Genomic DNA, 23,074 nt, shown 5'->3' with positions numbered 1-23,074 from the left:
TTGATATACGCCACTGTCACTTTGTTGTCCGACATGATCCGGACATTGCGGCCTTTTAGACGGGGAATAAAGATTTTTAAGGCTTTGTTTACTGCCCGTAGTTCTCGTAAGTTGGAGGATGCGTTTTGCGCTTGAGGCCCCCAGGGTCCCTGGGCCGCCTGTCCCCTTAGGTGCGCCCCCCACCCCGAGGAACTCGCGTCTATCAGAATTATGTCGGATACTGGTCTGTGCCATAACATTCCTGACATCAGGTTTGTCCTGTCTAACCACCATCGGAGAGAGTTTTTGACCTTTAAGGAAAGCTCCAGCCTTCCTTCCAAACGCCCTCTTAGCAATTTCTGTGCTGATAGAATCTCTGCCTGGAGTTGACGGGTATGAAATTGTGCTCACCTGACCGTTGGGATACACGCTTTCAGGGTGCCTAGCAAGGATATCGCGCCTCTCAGGGTCATGTGAGGTTGGTCTAGGGCCGCCCAAGTCATATTCCTCACCTTTTCCATCTTGGCCTCTGGTAACAGACAAGTTTGTTGTTCTGAGTCCAGGATGAATCCTAGAAAAATCTGTCTCTTTAGGGGTTGTAGTTTTGATTTTTTGATGTTTACCATCCACCCGAATTTCTGTAGGGTATTTGTTACCCTTTCTACCTGCTCAGTGCAGTGGTGTTCTGAGTTGCCCACTATTAGGAAATCGTCCAAATAGGGTATTATAATTGTGTTGTGGATTCGGAGGAAGGCTGTCATCTCCACTACGACTTTCTTAAACACTCTCAGGGCTATAGATATGCCGAATGGACGGGCTCTGAATTGAAAATGCCTGAGATTGCCCTGGATGTAGCTACTCTCAACTACCTTGGATAACCTGAGTGGATCAGGACGTGATAGTAGGCATCCTTTAGATCGACTACGGCCATAAAACAATTGTGGTGTAGTAGTTTTATTGCCGAAGTTACCGATTCCATTTTGAAGGTTTGATTTTCTATCCACTGATTGAGGCCTCGGAGGTTTATAATTGTTCTGAATGACTGGTCCGGTTTTTTTTTTTTTATCAGGAAGTGGGGTGAGTAGAAACCCGTTCTCTCTTGTCCACTTGGGACTTCGGTCAGAACGCGCTTGTCTAGCAGACTTAAGATTTCTGACTCCAGGGCCAATTGTTCCTCTATCCCCTTCCTGATGGTGGTCACCACAAATGATGCTCTCGTCCGCTGAGAAAATGGGATTTTGAGGCCTTTTCTTATGATGTTTAAGATCCAGGCATTGGAAGAGATACCTTCCCAGGCCTGGGAAAAAAAGCATCAGTCTCCCCCCTACCGGGATGTCGGCGTCATTGTGGGGATTTTTTTTGAGGATGAGGTGGCTCCTCCGAACATGAATCCAGACTCCTCCTTCCTTTTGTCCTCCCTTCTTTTCCTATCCCCCGGAGGACGGCCCCTGTTGAATTTTCCTCTCTGAAAGGATGGCCTTCTTTGATTTCCTGGAAACCTGGGGAAGCTCTTCTTTCTATCACTTGCTTTTTCCAAGATGTCGTCTAGATTTTTTCCAAACAAAAATTGACCATCACACGGAAGAGAGCACAACTTGGCTTTAGACTGTAGGTCTCCTGGACAACCTATAAGCCATAATGCGCACCTTGCAGCATTTGATAACCCTGCTGCTCTCGCTGTCACTCTCATGGAATCGGCGGAAGTGTCGGCCAAAAAAGCTGCTGCTCCGTGTAGAAGATACATATCCGCCAGAATTTTTTGTTTCTCTTCCAGCTGCTGAAGCCAAAATAATTAGGGCAGGTGCTGGCTATTGCCGGTTTTAGTCCTCCTGCTGCTGCTTCCTACGTATGTCTTAAGTAGGAATCCGCTCTTTTATCTAGCGGGTCTCTAAGCACACCTGAGTCTTCCAGGGGCAGGGCCGATTTTTTAGATGACCTGGACACTGCTGCGTTAAACTTTGGGACTTTGTCCCATATCTCCGTGTCTTTATGTTCAAAGGGGTATCTCCTGTTAGAGGAGGGAAGTGCTCCTGATCTTTCAGGTTTCTTCCATTCTCTTTCAATGAGTGCCTGGACTTTCTCATTGACTGGATAGGTGCGTTTCTCTCTTTCCTGTAGACCCCCGAACATGACGTCTTCCAGAGACTTGGCTGTTTTTACCTCCTGTAGGCCCATGGTTACCATAATGGCTTTGAGGAGAGCATCCGTATCCTCTACCGGAAAACACGGCTTGCCACCCGTGTCACTATCCGAGGAGGAGGAGGACAGGTGTTCGGCCTGAGATACAGCCGAGGAGGAGTCTGAGGAAGAACTAGGGGAGTCTTTCCTACTCTTTTTCTTTTACAACACTTTAAGTGAGCCTTCCACCTCGGACCTGACGACCGATCTGAAGTTAGCTGCAAAGCTCGGTGCCTCCTCCACCATGGTTCGTTGGATACAGCTGGCGCAAAGGTCCTTCTGCCAATCTCTCGCTAGGGGGCTCCTACATATGGCACAATCTCTATTGTTTCTCTTGCTCCCTGCTTTTTTGGCCTTTTCCTAAGGAAATTAATACACAAGAAGGACCCTATGAACAACATACTAACATTCACGGAGATCACTCACCACCCATAAAGTCGGGTACCGGACTCGGAGGCTGTGGTGGAGAACATGGCCTGTGCTCTCTGGACATCGAGGAGTCTCCTGACCTGTGGCTCGGGCGACTGCTGCTCTTGCCACTTGAACGGCTACCATGCTTGCGAGCAGAGGTTTGTGATGGGGCAGAGATGGTGGAGACGGTGATCGTTCCTGCTCCGACCCCATGGTTTTACCTGGCCGCACTGATGTCCTTCCTCCTTTAAATAGGTCCGGCCCGGTGAGCGCTTCCAATCTTTTTCCTTTCTCCCCTCCCCCCTGCGACCGCCGGCTGAGCGCTATTCTTCTTTATGCAGCTGGCGACGCACCAGGCGCCATCTTGCCGTCGCCTCTGACGTCAGCCGGCGCGCTCCCAGGATGCCCTGCGATGCTGACGTCAGTGGCCGGAAACCGCCCCCGGCTCTCCTCGCCATGTCGTGAGGGAGAAGGTTCGGGGCACGCGCGAAGGGAGGGACACATGGAGGAGCGCCCCGGATCACAGAGGCCGCCTAGCCGCACCCGCACGAACCCGGAGCCTGCAGGAGGACCCCGGGGACTGCGCTTCCAGGAGACAGACGGCCAGCGCTGCAGTGGAAATGCAGTGTCAAAAACTCAACAAAAACTCATCAAGGTCACACAGCCTTAAAGTTAACAGTAATTAAAAAAAGCCCCATCTCTGGAACTGTTTGGTGGATTAAAAAAATATAAAATAGAACAAGCAGAATACTCATGGGAATAACATAACAAAAACTAGACATTTTAGACCGGGTGACAAGTCCTCTTTAAGGCTGGTTTCACACTTGCTTTTGCGCCGCGTTTTTGTGCATACATTTTTTTTCCTATATTTAACATGGGTGCGCATTGGTATGCATTTGTATGCGCTTTTCGTGCACTGCGTTTTTTTCCGGTGTGCGTCCATAATTTCCAGACACTACATGTTGCATTTTTGGCCCGCCCAACCGCTTTAAAAAAACGCATGCGCACGTATGTGCACGTTTTGCACAAAAAAATTAACACTATAGTCTATGGGTGCGCATACGTGCACATTGGCATGCGCAGGTATGCCTTTTTTTTGCGCATGCGTTTTTTAAGTCAACATTGTCAAGACACATGATAAACCCCCCCTCCAAAAAAAACATGTCTATATAAAAGTAGGTGTCTGCCAGAACTGTACCACAACTATAGAGACAGCCTGGAGAACAGACAGACTGCAAAAGAAGACACCATTTTCAATTCCAGCTTCAGCAGCAAGAATGTGAGTATTATTACATCTAATGTATGCCTGTCCTTTTAAATTGTATACTAATGCTTTGTATTATTTTTACATGCAGTATGTCTTCGGAATCTGAATATTCACCATCCCGGCAGGAACTGGCACAAGCAGACCGTAAGGTGATTATTTTCGTGCGTTTGGTAAGTATATCTGCTGCTCCTCAAAATATCTAACATTTTTTTTTTTCAGACATCGTCATCTTCAGCGGACGCGACTAGTGAGGGCGAACAGCATGAGCAGCCAAGCCAAGTCCCGGTGGTTATACGGAATGTAAGTAACAAATGATTTGTAATGTCATTTATTTTTTTATCTTCTATCTTTCCTCTTTTCTGGATCTTTTTTTAACTTTTTATTCACACAAAATTCAAATATTCTAATGAATGTTTTTTCTCTAGGTTCCACAACGGGAAGTGTTATGAATGGGTCACCGAGGAGAAAAAAAAAGACAACAAGCTAAGTCTCAGAAAACCAGAGAAGTTGGTAACTATGCAGATTGCAGGTCCCTGATCTTAACCGCACAACTAGCAGCAGTCGTGGAGCGTTCCTACGGTGGTCCTAGATGCCTCGTCACAACCGGAGAGCTATATAAGCCTAAAGCAGGAAAAGAGGAAAACTAACTGCCCCAGAGCAGACCCCAAAGGAAAGACAACCCCCCACATGTATTGACGGTGAAACAAGATGAAATTACAAACAAAGGCAGGAAAATAGGCTGAGCAAACGATGGGACCCAGCTAACTAAAAAGGAAAGGAAAGGAAAGACACTGTCTGCAATCTGCCAAAAAAACCTACAAAAATATTGTCCAACACTTCTGACCCTGAAGTCACTAGACTTCTAAACCTATATCAGCACTCTGAAATATTCTGAGACAGAGCAAAAAAGAGGCCAATCTAATAAGGAACAAAAAGCAGATTGGCAAATACTGATTAATAGGAGTGGAAATTCAGCATAGCCCCAGCAGGGGCAAGCTGATTACACAAAAAACTGAATTGACCAACAAGCGCAAGTGTGAACATTAGCAAAAACAAACTTAACTTGAGAAGACTGGAAGAGAGCTGAAGTCCAGGACCTGAGAAGCAGACTGAATCACCAGCACCCGGATAGGGCGTTGGCTGTTTTATATCCAGGCTGATACTCCAGAGATCCAATCGTTATCTTCCTCATCAGGTGGCAGATCACTACCACTTAAACCAACAGCACTACATCCTGTCACCACCAGAGGGAGAACGGAAGGGGAACTCTCAACTGGTTGAGCAGAAAATGAGTTCATGACAGGGAAGAAGACGTCTACCTGGATAATGAGCACCTTATCCACCTGTTCCAGGAGCGTGCCCCATTGTGGGACAGCTGTGACCAGCTGTACAAGGACAATGTGGTGACCCGGCAGCTATGGAATGAGGTGGCCGCAGCATTGATGGATGGCTGGGACAGCGCCCCTGCAACCTAGATAAATTCTAGCAGGAAACCCAACAGTGTCATCTGGCTCAACAGTGACTGCTTTGGGTATTGTATTGCTGTATTGTGCCGCATTGACTTTTGTTCGTGATGGCATTGTTGGGTTTCCTGCTAGATATTAGATATACTCTAGCAGGAAACCCAACAGTGTCATCTGCCTCAACAGTGACTGCTTTGGGTATTGTATTGCTGTATTGTGCTGCATTGACTCTTGCTCGTGATGGCTCTGTTGGGTTTAATGATAGCATATATCGTGCATCATACACAATTGTTAAATGTTGTTTGTTTTTCCAACAGTGGACAAAGTCCGAACACGTTGGCGCTCGATCAAGGACCGCTTCAATAGTGATGTTCGTGCTGAGGGGCAGGTTCGCAGTGGTTCAGCGGCAAGGACCAGAACAAAAAACCGGTACTATCAAGCTTTGCAGTTCCTAAGACCGGTCCTTGCCACCAGAGCGTAAGTATTATAATTTTTTGGTTTTTATTTTTATTAATCTGTGTTTTTCTATTCCACAGCTGATGCTTCTTGTAAATGCATGATAGTAATGTTTTTCCTTTCTTCCACAGAACCTGGAGCAGCACCCTGCAACCTGGCCCTGGAGCGGTCCTTCATCGGACAACCTCGGACCCGTCTCAGCCATCCGACAGCCAGGAAGCACCTTGCACGTCTGCAACACGGACAGCTGCTGACCAGGAAGCTGGTCAATGAGGTGTTTCCCTGTCCCAGGTCTCTGCCACTGGTTATGCGGGCACTACCCGCCAGCGGCAGAGGGCCTTGCACAGGAATGTCTTGCCCGAGTTTATGCACTTGAACGAGGCCTTTAATGCCAGCCTCAAGTCGCTGTCACACAGAGTGGAAAGCAGTTTTTCACTCATGGAACGTGGTTTTAACCACATGGAACACCGCTTCCACTCTGTCGAACAGCGCCTTGACCGTCTGGAGGCCGACCTCAACAGACCAGCGCACCATTTTTTTTTTAGTAAAATTGAAGAGGGCATGGCGGAACACCTTAGTCGTAAGCAACAGCTGAGTGTGCTGCAGGCCTGCAACAATGCTTTCTTGCAGGCTATGCAGCAGAATCGGTACGGGCAGCAGTCAGTGGTGTCATTTCCAAATGTGCCACCATTGACTCGCTTCACTTCACTACCGACTTGTGCTGCATACCACTGCACGGACACCTCTATTCAAAGCCAGGACACCCACCGTTTCACCACCACAAGTCTGAGTGCTGCTGGTCACTTCACCGACACCACCATGGCAAGCGCTGCTCCTGCCTGGAGCACCACCACCACCTCCATGCATGCTTGGAGCACAGCCACCGTGACCAATCCTCAAAGTGGACCAGCCCTGCCGCCAACACTATAACAAGTACTAGCCCTGCCACCACCACTCCGCAAACCTGGACCATCACTGCCACCACCAGTCCTCCTGCAAGGACGAGCACTGCCACCGCCACCACAGAGCATCAGCAGCAGCCACAGCAACAGCAGCAGCAGTCACAGCAGCAGACGGGGGGACCCACATTCCTTATTTGCCCCAAGTTCCAGGCGGGGCCAACAATCCAGGTGGGCATTGGGCCCAAGGAGGTCCAGGCAGGCCAGTTTAAGGAGACAAAAAACAGTTAGGACCACTGTCGCTGAACCTCTGTGCTCTCCTCCTAGTGTGTCTAGCTCCATTCCCATCACTGCCCTCCCTTCCCCCACAAGTTTTGTTGCCCCTTCCCCTAGAACACCTTCATCCACTATAAGCTGTTCATCTTCACTGCACACCCCCAACTTGCAACCATCTGCCACCAAACGCAGAAAAAAATAAAGTTTTTTATAATTTTTTTGGTTAAAAATAAATTTAAATTTCTGGTTTAACATAAAGTTTGATTAATATTTTTTGCGCCATCTACACACACTGCGCCGTACACACAATACGCCTTTAACTTTGCAAGGTGTCATAAAAAGTGTTTTGAGGATGGGCTGTTTTTACCATCCTCATTTCACTTATTGTGATACTAGGCTAGGGGGATTATAGATATACCTTGTAATTAACAACATACTCTTACTGTGTGTTGAATCAACTGATGGGTAAAATAAACGTCATAAAGCCAATACCCAGGCCTATGGCCAATACCCAGGCCTAGTATCATAACTATTTATCAATCATGGGCAGGTGAATACACATGATGTTTAACCTGCAGCGTCGCTAACGTATCAATATATTTCACGCAGAATAGTGATGCTGCAGTTTAACTCGTATGTGTATTTACCTGTCCAGGTGTGAGAACATCATGAATTCACAGGTATACATGGGAAGTTGTTTATTTTATTGGCGTGTAAAAAGACATAGTGCACTCGGTACAGGTATCAAAACAGGTTTTTTATTAACATACACACATGAAAACATTTTTACACCATTTCATCTTGCCAGTGCACCCGTCCTACATCAGAGATAAAGTAGGCCGCAAATTGGTCCCTCATTTTGCCAACTTCAACGGATGATCTGAGAGGGTGCTGAGTGAATTCAGGCAATGGGTTAGGAGCAGCATCATCGAGTTCAAAGGTCGGGTGCTCTTTAGCCATCACAAAATTATGACGAACCACACATGCCTTCACCACCTCATCCACTGTTTCCAGTTTAAGATTAATGGCTGTGCCAAGAATTTGCCGTCTGGAGACAAAAATCCCAAAAGCAAACTCTACAGTTCTTCTGGCCCTGGTCAGCCTGTAATTAAAGATTTTTTTGGTGAGGTCCAAGTCACGGCTGGAGTAGGGTTTCAGTAGGTTTGCGCACATTTGAAAAGCCTCATCCCCAACCATTACAAAGGGCAGTGGCGAAGCTTCGGTGTGGGGAAGAGGCCGTGGCATAGGGAAATTAAATTGGTCGCCATACAACCTCTGGCCCATGTCTGAGATTTTAAATGCCTGGGAGTCATTACCACGGCCAATTGCTCCAATGTCCACTGCTACAAACATACATCCGGCATCCGCAATGGCAATGAGTACTGTTGAATCCAGTTCTTTCGGGTTTGATGATCCGTATGTGTTTACCATCAACAGCTCCCAAACAGTAGGGGAAATTGCAGAATGTCCAGAATTTGTCAGCAATTTCCATCCACTTTTCAGCGGTGGGCAGGGGCATAAATTCTAGACAAAGAATGTTCTAGAGAGCCCGGCAGGTGTTCGTAACAATTGGAGATTCCGATACGGTACTGGAAGTGTAGTGAAGATAGGGTCTCTCCAGTCGCCAGGAATCTGCGAAACAGAGAAAGAAGTAAAATTAATATTTCTGTATATGGTTTTTTAAAACAATAAAATAAAAAAATTAGTACATTCACGAAAAATAATTAGGCCAGGTTTTGAATAGTACATGTCACCCCAAAAAAAAAAAAAAAGGAGACACCCCCCCTTGGTTTTTAAATATTACGTACGGTAATGTCACCAGGAGCCGTTCCTCAGGAGGATTCGCACGACGGGGCTGTGTCCCCTGTCTGAGGATGGATTCTTGGGACATGAGCAATCAAATCCCTGAAGCTTTCTTGGGACATCCAGATATAATCTGTAAATTTATCAGGGTTTGCCTGTAGCTCGCTGTAGAAGGTGTGGTACGCCCCACGGCTTTCCCGGAGTTCAACAATCGGATGTATCCACAAACGCCGCCGCTGCAGTCTTCGCTGTCTCTCTCTCTTCCTTTGTTCATGGCAAGCAACTGCATATACCCTAGCCATCGCGATGTCCAAATCCAAGTTGAAGTGAAAACTCTTCCAGCGCAGATCCATTTTGACATGAGAAAAATCAAGCAAATGTGAATACAGCTGTAGACAGGGTCTATATATTACCATACCACACTGCCACTCATGTCCCATTGGTGGTGTGTGTTGCAAGATTGTTATCTATTTTTTTTTTTTGGTGAAGACAATGTGCAAAAAAAACGCAAACACATTGAAAACGCGTGCAAATGCATACAAACCCTGCGTTTTTTGCTTCATGCGCAAAAAAACGCAGCGTTTGTATGCTTTTTTTAATGCGTTTGTGTGCGCAAAAAAACGCAGCGCAAAAAAATGCAAATGTGAATGTAGCCTAACCCTTTCATGCCAGAGCCTGTTTTTGCCTTTGTGACCGGGCCAATTTTTTCAATTCTGACCAGTGTCACTTTAGGAAATCATAACTCTAGAACGCTTCAATGGATCACGGTGATTGACATTGTTTTCTTTTGCCATATTGTACTTCATGATAGTGGTAAAATTTCTTTGATATGACTTGCGTTTGTTAATAAAATGGAAATTTGCTGAAAATGTTGAAAATTTCGCAATTTTCAAACGTTTAATTTTTATGCCCTTAAATCAGAGTCATATCGCACAAAATAATTAACAACATTTCTTATATGTCTACTTTACATCTGCACAATGCTGGAAACAATTTTTTTTTGTTAGGAAGTTAGGGGTTAGAAGTTGACCAGCGATTTCTCATTTTTACAACAAAATTACCAAAACCATTTTTTTTTTAGGGACCACCTCACATTTGAAGTGAGTTTCGGGGGGTCAACATGACAGAAAATACCCAAAAGTGACACCATTTTAAAAACTGCACCCCTCAAGGAACTCAAAACCACATTCAAGAAGTTTATTAACCCTTCAGGTGCTTCACATGAATGGAATGTAGAAGGAAAAACATTTACTTTTCTTTCACAAAAATTTTCCTTTAGACGTAATTTTTTTTTTGCTTTCGCAAGGGTAACAGGAGAAAACGGACTATACATTTTATTTTGAAATTTCTCCTGAGCACGCCGATACCCAATATGTGGGAGAATACTACTGTTTATGCGCACGGCAGGGCTTGGAAGGGAAGGGGCGCCATTTGACTTTTGGAATGCAATATTGGCTGCAATCAGTAGCGGATGCCATGTTGTGTTTGGGGAGTCCCAGATGTGCCTAAACAGTGGAAACCCCCAACAAGTGACCCCATTTTGGAAACTAGACCCCTTAGGGAACTTATCTAGATGTGTGTTGAGCACCCTGAACCCACCGGTGCGTCACAGAAAAATCTTTTTAGCTCCATATTTTGCATTTTCACAAGGGTTAACAGGAGAAATTGCTCCATACAATTTGTTGTGCAATTTCTCCTGAGCACGTCGATACCCCATACATGGGAGAATAATACTGTTTCGGCGCATGGCATAACTTGGAAAGGAGCGTCGGCAGTCACGAAGCGGTTAAGATTGAAACTGATAATGAGGTATTGTTTGCTATGCATCTTGTTTAGGAAAAAAATGGACATTTAAAAAGCTTGTCAAGTATTAAAAAGAAACTCTAGATACACTGGGATCCAAGTGAAATGTTTAGTAGATTATGGACTTATTACAAAACATTCTAAGAAATCAATGTTTATATTGGTAAGGTTTATGTATCCATCTTTGGAGAGCTTCTGTTCTGGTTTCATACCAGTGACGTGCACTAATAAATAATAACAGCTCTTCATAAAATCAATTGGAAACAATATTATATGCTAGGTCATTTGATTTGTACATGTAAAAGCTTAAAAAAAAAAAAAAAAAATCAGGATGAAAACGCAAATATATATATATATATATATATATATATATATATATATATATATATATATATATATATATATTGTTTCAATCACAAAGACAATAAAAGCTTAAATACACAGAGAAAAGAGAAATAATTATAAGTATGGAGCCTGGCTATTATAGACTTCAGATAACTTTGTAGTTATAGTCCAGCACATATCGTCAACACAAAGATATAGAATTTGGGAGCATTAATCAAAGTTAGCAGTGTGGACAACAGCTCACCTGGTCTCTTCATCATCCCAAGCAATCCTCATGCCTTTGCCACCGCCACCCGCTGAGGCCTTGATCATAACAGGGTAACCTAACAGCAGGGAGCAATTAAACACAAGTTCAGGCTTTGATCATTTGGTCATATGAACATGACAGTTTGCCACATACCCCATGTTACAGTAAACAATATTTTTTTTTTTTTACTACTAAAAGTGTGGCATGTCTGATTTAGCCCCAAATAGACATAATGAATATGAGTAATTTAATATTGTTAAGTTAGGTTTCACTGCAGTAATAGGAAAAAAATGTGTAGCAAAAAAAAAAAAAAAAATATATATATATATATATATATATATATATATATATATATATATATATATATATATATATATATATATATATATACCGGGTGAGTCATAAAGGACGGATGTATTTGAAGTGGCTATAACTCACTACCAGGTGGAGGTAGAGATGTGCGGGAGGCGGGGTTATGTTTGTGAGGTGAAAGCATTGTTTTTATTCCTACGTTGGGTTGAAGCACTCCGTGCACGAGGTACACTAATGAACAAACGACCACCGGGGGCTCCACGAACGGCACGTACCCCTGAAAATGTGGAACGCGTCAGGCAAGCCATGCTGCGTAGTCCGAGTCGATCTGCTCGGAAACATTCTTTAGAACTTGCCCTCAGTAATCGTACAGTAAGGCGTATTTTGCATTTAGACCTGCATTTCCACCCCTATAAATTGGCCATTGTGCAACAGTTGGAGCGCGGGGATTACGCAGCGCGACTGAAGTTCGCACATGAGATGGAAGCAATTATTGAGCAAAACGACAACCTTATTTTATTCATGAGTGATGAAGCTCATTTCCATGTCAATGGCATGGTTAATCAGCAGAACTGCCGTTATTGGGCCTATGAAAATCCGAAAGAATTACATGAACGACCGCTGCACAGCCCTAAGGTAACGGTGTGGTGCGCTATGGGCAAATATGGCATGATCGGTCCGTACTTTTTCGAAGGCGATAATGGCAATACTGTTACCGTGAACTCACAACGTTATATCGCCATGATAAATAACTTCTTTGTTCCTGAGTTACGACGGCAACATATCCCCATCTCTAGTGTGTGGTTTCAACACAGTATACGTAACCAAATCTGTGAATACATTTATATTTAATAAATATTTTACGATTTTATGATTAGTTTAAAAACGTCCGTCCTTTATGACTCACCCGGTATATTTTATATATATATATATATATATATATATATATATATATATATATATATATATATATATATATATATATATATATATATATAGTTTTAATAATAAATATTAAAAAAATTAAATATGATTTCTGTGTGTGTGGAGAGGAGAAAATGTCTTTTTCTCTTTGTCTAGAGTGGAAGAAGAGAAAACCATACACTCAGGAGTTCTGAGCGTATCGCGTTAACTTCTTTCTGGGGTATAATATATCCTCGGAAGAGCAAAACGCTGCATTGGGTTTTATTCTTCACCCTCCCAGGTTGTTGAGGTTTTGAATCGTATTTACTCTGGATTTTTTATTATGAAGCATTATTGATATACACAGTCCTCAAAAAAAAATAAAGGGAACACAAACACCACATCCTAGATTTCACTGAATTATTACAGTTGCAAATCTTTATTCATTACATAGTGGAATGCGTTGAGAACAGTAAAACATAAAAATGATCACTGTAAATCAAAATTAAAATCCAATGGTGGCTTGGATTTGGAATGATATTCAAAATCATAGTAAAAAATCAAATTACAGGCTGATCCAACTTCAGTGGAAATGCCTCAAGACAAGGATATGACGCTCAGTAGTGTGTGTGGCCTCCACCTGCCTGTATGACCTCCCTACAATGACTAGGCATGGTCCTAATGAGGCGGAAAATGTTCTTCTCAGGGATCTCCTCCCAGACCTGGATTAAAGCATCAGTCAACTCCTGGAAAGTCTGTGGCTTCAAGGTGGCATTGGTGGATGGAACGAGACATGATGTCTCAGATGTGCTCAATAGGATTTAGGTCTGGGGATCGGATCCTCAGACCCATTGTGAAGCATACAATCTAGATCACGTGAAGTCATTCTTGCCCTCTACTCCTCTTTGGTCAGACCTCATCTGGAATATTGTGTCCAGTTTTGGGCACCACATTTTAAAAAAGACATCAACAAACTGGAGCAAGTTCAGAAAAGCGCGACCAGAATGGTGACCGGTGTGCAAACCCTGTCTTATGAGGAAAGGTTGCATGATTTGGGAATGTTTAGGTTGCAAAAGAAAAGACTGAGAGAAGACTTAAGGCCTGTTTCACACTTCCGTTTTTGTGTCCGCCAAACGGATCCGTTTCCGTTTTTTGACGGAAACTGATGCAGACGGATCCGTTTTTAAAAAAACGGATCCTTTTTTTGACGGATCCGCGGTAACCACTAATGTAAGTCTATGGGACAAAAAAAACGGATCCTGCAAAAAAATGGCGGATCCGTTTTTTTACGGAAACCAACGGATTTTGACGGATTTGAAAAAACGGAAGTGTGAAACAGGCCTAATAGCTGTCTACAAATATCTCAAGGGCTGTCACATTGTAGAAGGATCATCTTTATTCTCATTTGCACGAGGAAAGACTAGAAGCAATGGGATGAAACTGAATGGGAGGAGACACAGATTAGATATTAGATAAAACTTTTTGACAGTTAGAGTGATCAATGAGTGGAACAGACTGCCACGAGAAGTGGTGAGTTCTCCTTCAATGGAAGTCTTCAAACAGAGGCTGGACAGACATCTGTCTGGGATGATTTAGCGAATCCTGCTTTGAGCAGGGGGTTGGACCAGATGGCCCAGGAGATCCCTTCCAACTCTACGATTCTATCCCAGTACCTAATGGCAGTCAGGGTACCTATGGATAGCACATGGAGGGCTGTGCGGCCTTCCAAAGAAATGCCTCCCCACACCATTACTGACCCACTACCAAATCAGTCATGCTGGATGATTCAAGCAGAACGCTCTCCACAGCATCTTCAGACTGTCACATTTACAAATGAGAGCAGGTTCACACTGAGCACATGTGACAAAGAGCACAAGGCGTCAATGTTGAATCTGCCAATGTTGGTGTTCTTTGGCAAATGTCAATTGCCCTGCACAGTGTGGGGCTGTAAGCACAGCACTCACTTGTGGAGATTGGGCCCTCATACCACCCTCATGGAGTCTGTTCGGATAGTTTGAGCAGACACACGGATGTTAGTTGTCAGCTAGAGGTCATTTTGCTGGGCTCTGGCAATGCTCCTCCAGTTCCTCCTTGCACAAGGAGGAGGTAGTGGTCCTGCTGCTGGGTTGTTTCCCTGCTATGGCAATCTCCACATCCCCTGGTGTACTGATCTCTCTCACTGGTATCGGCTCCATGCTCTGGACACTGTACTGATAGACATAGGTACTCTTCTTGCCACAGTTCACATTGATGTGTTATCCTGGATGAGCTGCACTACCTGAGCAACTTCTGTGGGTTGTAGACACCGCCTCATGCTACTGCACCTCTAGAGATGAGAGTAATGACAAAATGCAAAAGTGACCAAAACAACAGCCAAAAAGGATGAGTACAGAACAATGGTCTGTGGTCACCACCTGCAGAACCACTCCTCTGGAGCCCCGACAGGGAAACCAGCGGCAAGCCCGGATCCGTCCCCAACAGCATTGCCGGAGGAGGGAGCAACAGGGCACAGGTCCGACACACTGGGAGGTGAGCTGGCGGGGGGGCCGCATCAGCGGAGGGGAGGCCATGGGGGCACGTGAGGTAAGGCCTGGGGAGAATTCAGGATTTACAGGGGAGGATGGAGCCCCGGGGGGAGTCGAGGAAGCCTGAGAGGGCACAGGGAGGTGAATGCCCAGGCCATTAATAAGTGTTTGTAGCCATACATCACCTTCCTGTGCCGCTCTCTGCCACAGGGTCTCAATCATGGATTCGGACATGGCTGCAAGGGGAGTCCCGGGGTCCTCTGGAACAACAGCTTCCAATGGTCAGCCAGAGGAGGAAAGAGAAGGAACTGACCCTTGACACTTGGATTTAACCCATGTAGGTGTGGCTGGATGCCCCTTCCCCTTTAACCACATTGGTCAGTTGGGCGTCCCACTTAATACATCACCTGGGGGAGTAGTGGGAGGGGGGAATTGGGCACTGAACTATATTCTCTCTAGCTTTTTGTTCCGAGGGGCTCCACAGTCCGAGACACGTTCCTGAATTAGTACCATGCCGGCCAATGTCCTGCATACCCATTCTGGTGGTTTTTGTAGAAACGGTCTGATACTTTAGGTTTGGTATGTGACCTCTACTTTTCACATATTGTGTGGTAGCCAGACCCATTTAGTCTTCAATCCAGATACACATTGTTTTAGTCGTGGAAACAGTAGAAAGCCAACTTCTCCAAAGCATCCCAGTAGCTTTTTTCAACACAATGCCAGGCTACATGTTGATTGTGCTAACGTGAGCTAGTTGACTTCTGTTGAGCACATCGGAGATGTCATTGATTAGCAATTGCAGCAGCGAATATTAGTGATTTAAGCACCTGAGGGCATTCAGTGTGGCAGAAGAGTCCTCAGACAACCATTAATAATGTAATTGATAGCATATCAACACATGTAAGTGCATTTATTTACCAAGCAGTGCTCATACTCAATGCGGACTAAAATTAAGAGGTTTTGAAAAAATTGCTTCCTATTTTTTCATCTTATGCATATCATTAGAAAACCTACTATTTATTTATGTAGCGCCATTAATTCCATGGTGCTGTACATGAGAAGGGGGTTACATACAAAGTTATAGATATTGTTAAAAGTAAACAAGTTTTCACAACAAATTTACAATGACAAACTGGTACAGAGGGGAGAGGACCCTGTCCTTGCGGACTTACATTCTACGGGATAGCGGGGAAAAGACAGAAGGTCGGGGGTGCAGCAGCTCTGGTGGTGATGAGGCGGCAGCTCAGACGGTGGTGAGGCGGAAGAATGGTTATTGCAGTCTGTAAGCTTTCCTGAAAAGATGGGTTTTCAGGTTCCGTTTGAAGGATCCGAGGGTGGTCGATAATCGGACGTGTTGAGACATGGCATTCCAGAGGATAGGGGATATTCGGGAGAAATCTTAGAGGCGGTTGTGTGAGGAACGAATAAGTGTGGAGGAGAGTAGGAGGTCTTGGGAGGATCGAAGAGTATGTGAGGGAAGATATTGGGAGATTAGTTCAGAGATATATAGGGAGGGGAAAGGTTGTGGATGGCTTTGTAGGTCAGTGTAGTAGTTTGAACTGGATTCGTTGGGGAATTGGGAGCCAATGGAGGGATCTGCAGAGGGGAGAGACAGAATTGAGGACAGACTGGAGTGGTGCAAGAGAGATAGCAGTGAGGCCACAGAGGAGGGTGTTGCAGCAGTCAAGGCGGGAGATGATGAGGGCATGTACAAGAGTATTAGTAGATTGAGGACTGAGGAAGGGACGGATTCTGGAAATATTTTTGAGTTGGAGGTGACAGGAGGTGGCAAGAGATTGGACGTGCAGTTTGAAGGACAGGGCAGAGTCGAGAGTTATTCTATGTTAGGAACGGTGGAACGCACTAAATAAAAATAATAAAGTGCGTTCGCCACTCGGGGTCCACCGTGCAGTAGGTGTTACAACCGCTGCTGAGTAATGGCAGCTGAGCAATATGGCGATATAATGTGCACGGGTTCAACTTCACCCGAAGTGCGCAGAGCGGGCTCTGTTCACACACAGAGGCGCCGCAACAAAAACATACAAAAGGCTGAGCCTGTTAGAGTCACAGGCCTCAGGTAAATGCACACACGGTATAAGGTCACAGGAGCAGGAACTAAGACAGAGGGGCTGCGTCCGTCTAGACCTACCGTGTGTGCGGCGTCGCTACTGCGAACGCCATGAAGGGCTGCAACTGCAGCGCGGCGCAGGACACTGCCGCTGGACGACACAGCTACAAAGCAGACGCTATGTCGGACGCTAGCGCAGAGGTGCGCTGTGCACAGTGGCCTAAGGCTTGCCACAGACTGGCGCAGACTACTGAACTAATTCCCTAACCACATGCGTAATATCATAGGGAAGGGGTTTCATAAGTCAGTCACCAGAATCATACATCTGTCACCATTCACACATAGCAGTATAGTCTATACTAGCGCATGGCGGAACGGCCATGCGCACTTTTTATAGCCGTGCGGGACCTTCCAGATCTCCGAGATGGACCAATGAGATCTGTAACAGGACCTGGACACATGACTCCCGATCTCCAATGGGAGCTCGTCTCGTGAGCATGCCCAGTAAGAGCACAGAGGGACTTAAGTCTCTGGAGCGGTCTTCTGCAAAGTAATCTCCTCTGCAGTAGAAAGACAGCAGGAGACCGCAGAATATGAGGCTCTGGATTCCTGCAGAGCAGACGCAGAAACCTGACGCCTAACACTCTAAGGCAGCGGATTTCAGGTGCAGGAGAGAGCATGATGCCATTTACCATAAAAGATAGATCGGGTAGGGAAGATACGCGAGATGGAGGAAAGATAATGACTTCAGCTTTGTCTACGTTGAGTTTTAGGAAGCGAGAGGTGAAAAAGGAGGATATGGCTGATAGACACTCTGGGATTCTGGACAGCAGAGAGATGACATCTGGGCCAGAGAGGTAGATCTGAGTGTCATCTGCATACAGGTGTTACTGGAAGCCATGGGACTTTGAGTTGTCCTAGGCCAAGAGTATAGATGGAGAAAAGTAGGGGCCCCAGGACAGAGCCTTGGGGGACTCCAAAAGAGAGGGGGCGGGATGAGGAGGTAGTGTGGGAAATTCTGAATGTGCGGTTAGAAAGGTATGAGGAAATCCAGGATAGGGCAAGGTCTTTGATGCCAAGGGAAGAAAGAATCTGTAGCAGTAGGCAGTGGTCAACTGTGTCAAAGGCAGAGGACAGGTCAAGAAAGAGGAGGATGGAGAATTGTCTGTTAGCTTTGGCTGTAAGTCATTAGTAATTTTGGTCAGGGCAGTTTCAGTGGAGTGGTGGGGGCGGAAGCCAGATTTCAGGATGTCAAGGAGGGAGTTAGATGAGAGATGGGAGGAAAGTTGAGCATGGACATGCTGTTCAAGGAGTTTGGAAGCAAACGGGAGCAGTGATATGGGGCGATAGATGGGCATAGCAGTTGGGTCAAGGTTTGATTTTTTTGAGAATGGGTGTTATGGTGTCATGTTTGAAGGCACAGGGGAAGGTACCAGAAGTTAGGGATAGGTTTAAGAGATGGGTAAGGGCTGAAATGATCATGTTAGTGAGGTTGGGGAGCAGGTGGGAAGGGATGGGGTCAAGTGCACAGGTGGTGAGGCGTGATTTGGAAAGGAGTAAGCTCTCCTTCAGTGATGTTGGAGAGGGGAGGTTATTAGGGAAGGGCAGAGGTCTGGTATGTGGAGCAGTTGGGGTGGTGGAACTGTAAAGGTTTGCCTTGTTTGGTCAATCTTGTTTTTGAAGTAGGTGGCAAAGTCCTCAGCAGAGATTAGGGGAGTTGGAGGTGGCAGAGGTGGGCGGAGGAGAGAGTTGAATGTGCTGAACAGTTGTTTTGGGTTGTGGGATAGTGAAGGTACAAGGTTTGTGAAATAGGTCTGTATAGCAGAGGTGAGGGATGATTTAAAGGCAAGTGTAGCTTGTTTGAAAGCAGTGAAGTCGTCTGGCAGGCGTGTTTTCTTCCAACGCCGCTCTGCGACCCTGGATGCTTATCGAAGTTTTTTGGTGAGGCTGTTGTGCCAGGGCTGCCTATTGGTTTGTCACACTTTGCCAGGCATGAGAGGAGCGACTGAGTCTATGGCTGATGTGAGGGTGGCGTTGTAGAAAGCGGTGGCACTGTCCGTGTTGTGGAGTGAAGATATGGAGGACAGAGGTAGAAGAGAGACTGAGAGTCTGTGAATGTCTAGGTGTGCGAGGTTTCTGCGAGGATGTGCTAGTGGCTGGACATGCGGGGCAGGTGAGAAGGACAAGGATGAGAAGGTGAATAGATGGTGGTCAGATAGGGGGAAGGGAGAGGTCGTGAGATTAGATAGGGAACAGAGGCGGGTGAAGATGAGGTCTAATGTATGTCCATCTGTGTGGGTGGCTGTGGAGGACCACTGAGTAAGTCCAAAGGATGAGGTAAGTTACAGGAGTTTGGAGGCTGCTGGTTGGTGGGTGTCAATGGGGATGTTGAAGTCCCCCATGATCATGGTGGGGATGTCAGCAGAGAGAAAGTGGAGGAGCCAGGTGGAAAATTGGTCAATGAAGGTAGTGGCTGAGCCCGGTGGTCGGTATATGACAGCCATTTGGAGATTAGAGGGAGAGTAGATACGGACAGAGTGAACCTCGAAAGAAGGGAGGATAAGGGAGGGTGGGGGTTGGATAGGGTAGAAGGAGCAGTTTTTAGAAAGGAGGAAACCCACTCCTCCACCATGTCTGTTGCCAGGGCGAGGAGTGTGGGTTAAGTGGAGGCCTCCATAACGCAGTGCGGCCGGGGAGGCCGTGTCAGGGGGTGTCAGCCAGGTCTCAGTGAGGGCCAGGAAGGAAAGGTTGCGGGAGGTAAAGAGGTCGTGGATCACGTGGAGCTTGTTGCAGATGGAGCGATCATTCCAAAGTGCTCCAGAAAGAGGGTGCGGGAGGGAGGGGGGTCAGTGGCACGGGTTTTAAGTGCTAGGGAATGCGGTAGTTTCCCTTATTGTGAGAAAGATAGGGGTGAGAATTAGTGGGATGTATGAGGCGGGGGGACCAGGATTGGGGGATATGTCACCAGCAGTGAGAAGAAGCAGAGAAAGGGAAAGCAGGTGGGTGAAGGAGAGTGATCGTCTTGTATTGTATGTTAGTAGGAGAGGTCTGAGGTTAATGAGTATGTCTGCAGATAAAGTGAGGTGGGGGGTAAGAGGGAGGGGGAGATAGTTATTTGGTTTGAGGGTGCAGGGGTTTGGGGATAGCGAAGGAGAGTGAAGATTAGTGGAGCAAAAACGGTGATGGCAAATGTGAGCATGGTTAAAGAGGAGGGGAAAAAAAAAAAAGCAAGTAAAGGAAGAAAGCAGTGGTTAACATGACTATTGGCCGACTTTCATAATACCAAAACTTTTGCTTTTTGGTGTTGTAATTTTAATGTTGAGGAGTGTGAGAAAATTAAAAAGTTAACATACTATTTTCCCAAACACAAATTGATACAGAAAAGTAATAAGGGTAAATAATAGGAAACTCAAAGATTGGTCGGTGATGATTCAGACTTTAAACTATGGTAGTTTGTTCAATCGTTTTTATTGAATTTTCTCACATAACAAACAGACATTTACAAGAAACATAAGAATCCCGTCCGTGCAGGGCCCTAACAAAGGAAATCAAGCCAAAATATTGTCAAGAATATTTCAAAACAATATGAGTAACAGATGACGTACACTACTTCCTATGTTAGACTTTAAACTGTGGTAATCATGTATTTTAATCAGTACAATTACTCAACTACTGTTTTTTGTTCATTTCATCTCATAAGAAATGGAATAAAATACAATCAAAATGTCATTTAGCTAAAAAATTAAGTTACCGTAATAAAAACTTCAACTTGTCCCACAAAAAAGTAAAAAGCAAGCCCTCACTAATGCTGATGGAGGAACTCGCCTCTACAGTTAGTGGTTTTACTGGATGGAAATTAAAACCTCTGATTAATAACGGCCCTGATCGGAGAAAGCAGATCCTTTGGATCTAAAAACAGTCTGAATACCTCCCCTTTTTTCATATATTTTCTCTTTCCCCCCTTTACTCATTTTGAATTATTAGAAAATAGTTTATTCGGTACTACAATGCACATTTGGATTGACTGTTATATATGGATTCATGTTTTTAGAAGTTCAAGCAGTTCTTTGTGCTCTGTATATCCATTTTTATGGATGTATTTCTCTATTTGTTGTTACTACTGTTCTACTGTGGAATATTTGTGCCTTTCGACTGTATTATAAAACTGAAAATTCTGATGAATATACCGTAAATTTATAAAAAATGCAAGCCCTCACAAAGCTGTAAACAAAGTGTGTTTTTATTTTTCAACAGTAAAAGTACCGGTATATAAAAAATATAAGAATTTGGCATTTCCCTAGTTCCGCAGAATAATGTCATTCTGTGTGGTGAATGCAATAAAAACAATATCTAAAATACAAACCACAAAAAAAAAATGCAGAATTGCTGTTCTGTTTCACATCCATTCCTCAAAAACGGCTTATATAAGATATACCCCAAAATAGCACCTTTAAAAAATACAACTTGTATGGGGGCTTGGTTTTTGGGGTTAACCATTACTGGTAATGGGTTAACCATTACTCGTTACTTGACTTTGAACTTGCTTAAGATCTACTAAGTCTCTCACGAACTGGTGTCCAAAACTGTACGTTTGGACACCAGTGTAGTTTCCATGTGTGGTCTGACTAGTACGACTGTGTAGTGGAAGAACTCTGTTCTCATAACGCACATCTACAAACCTTTTGATGCTTTTGCCTTTTCTTTTTTTTTGGGGGGAGTGGGCGGTGTGATCAATGGGTTTGCCTGGTTTTTAATACCAAATACTGACCCATGATGGACAGTTTATGCCCCAGCACTGGTATATGCAAATAACCATGACCACAACTTATTACTACTTGAAACCATGTATTTAGTCACGTCAGGCATCTCCTTTCAAAATGACTTGAACGAGCAGGATCATTCAACAGTATGTTCTCTTACAGCAAATTGCAGGAGGAGGAACCTATTGGTGGGACTAGATCAAAATCCCTTGGTCCTAAAATAAATATAGTTTCAGATGCAACCAGAGTATGTGCAATAATACCAGCAATCCAATGAGCACATTGCAAAGAAAAGGTTTGTTCACATGCTGTGTCCTTGCCAAGAAAAAAAATGTAGCTTCTTACAGTACCAGCAAAGTGAATGAGATTTCTGAAATCTGCTTTTTTTTTTTCCTTGAACCAAAGTGGTTTTTCAAATCTTCAGGCATGTCAATTGTTTTCAACAATTCACATACCATGAATTGGAAAAATAACACAGATGAGATGGCATAAAAATGCTCAGAAAAATGAGTAAAACAATAAGCAGATTTTAAACAGCATTATTCCTGCCAACACTCGAGTATTGCAGCAGATTTGTCTGCAGCAAAAACAAAATGTGTGCACATACCCCAACACTACAGGTGACCCCAAAATAAATTCCACTTGTCTCAATTATAAATAACCTTAGATCATCTATTTGTAGCAACGTTTTGTAGGCTCTAATATATTGAAAAGACAATGTAACAGAACAGTGTTCTTCCGAAATTGGGAATTTAAATGAGATGGCTCCATGCACGGTCTCGTAGCACTGTTATTTCGGCTATTCTCTGTCAGCCCCACTCCACACTAGGTCAGTGTCCAGGAGCAATGTGCTGAACCTCTATACTTACCAGCATCCATGGCTGCTTCCCTCCAACTTCAGAACTCGCGTAGTTTCCGGAGTTCTGAATGTTTTATCAGCCTCCATGACAGGGCCGAGGGGTTTATAGTTATTAGAATTTCCATGTTTATCTGCTGTGTCCAAGAATGTATACACAATAAATGCTCTGTTTCTATTCAATTTATATACCGTACTGGTATTTTAGTAGAATCATACCTATGTTAAGATTGTGTCTTATCTGTAACCCATCCCCCTTGACTGTGTCCTCCAGTCTCAAGCAGGTTTTATGTCGTAGTCTTGGAAAGGCTTGTTCAGAACATGTGCAGAAGAGCCAGCAGGAACCACCACTGGTCTGGTATGAGAAGCTTCAGTACAAGTGCACATTAATATAAGGATAGTGCAAACGTATATTTATCAACTGGAAACAATGGCATCATGCATCCAGTGTGGTATGGCCAGAAACTCCAGGTGGTTTGTATGGATTGCTGATTTACTGAACTATTCAAATGGTGCAGAATCA

General features: G+C 44.6%; 1 protein-coding gene across 2 annotated transcripts in view; it reads right to left on the bottom strand.

Moving 5' to 3' along the window:
- Positions 1-23,074, bottom strand: part of PCCA (propionyl-CoA carboxylase subunit alpha) — an 805,290-nt gene that overhangs the window by 481,421 nt on the left and 300,795 nt on the right. For both annotated transcript variants that reach the window (XM_073569504.1, XM_073569503.1), the window contains exon 9: positions 11,125-11,203. In XM_073569504.1, the coding sequence (XP_073425605.1) occupies positions 11,125-11,203 (79 nt within the window). The remainder of the gene's footprint in view (positions 1-11,124; positions 11,204-23,074) is intronic.

The sequence above is a fragment of the Dendrobates tinctorius genome, unplaced genomic scaffold, assembly GCF_039654945.1.
Source record: "Dendrobates tinctorius isolate UK_male_01 unplaced genomic scaffold, ASM3965494v1 ptg000026l, whole genome shotgun sequence".
Classification (NCBI taxonomy): domain Eukaryota; kingdom Metazoa; phylum Chordata; class Amphibia; order Anura; family Dendrobatidae; genus Dendrobates; species Dendrobates tinctorius.
Note: the sequence above shows the minus strand (reverse complement) of the source record. Positions and strands in the feature narration are given on the sequence as shown.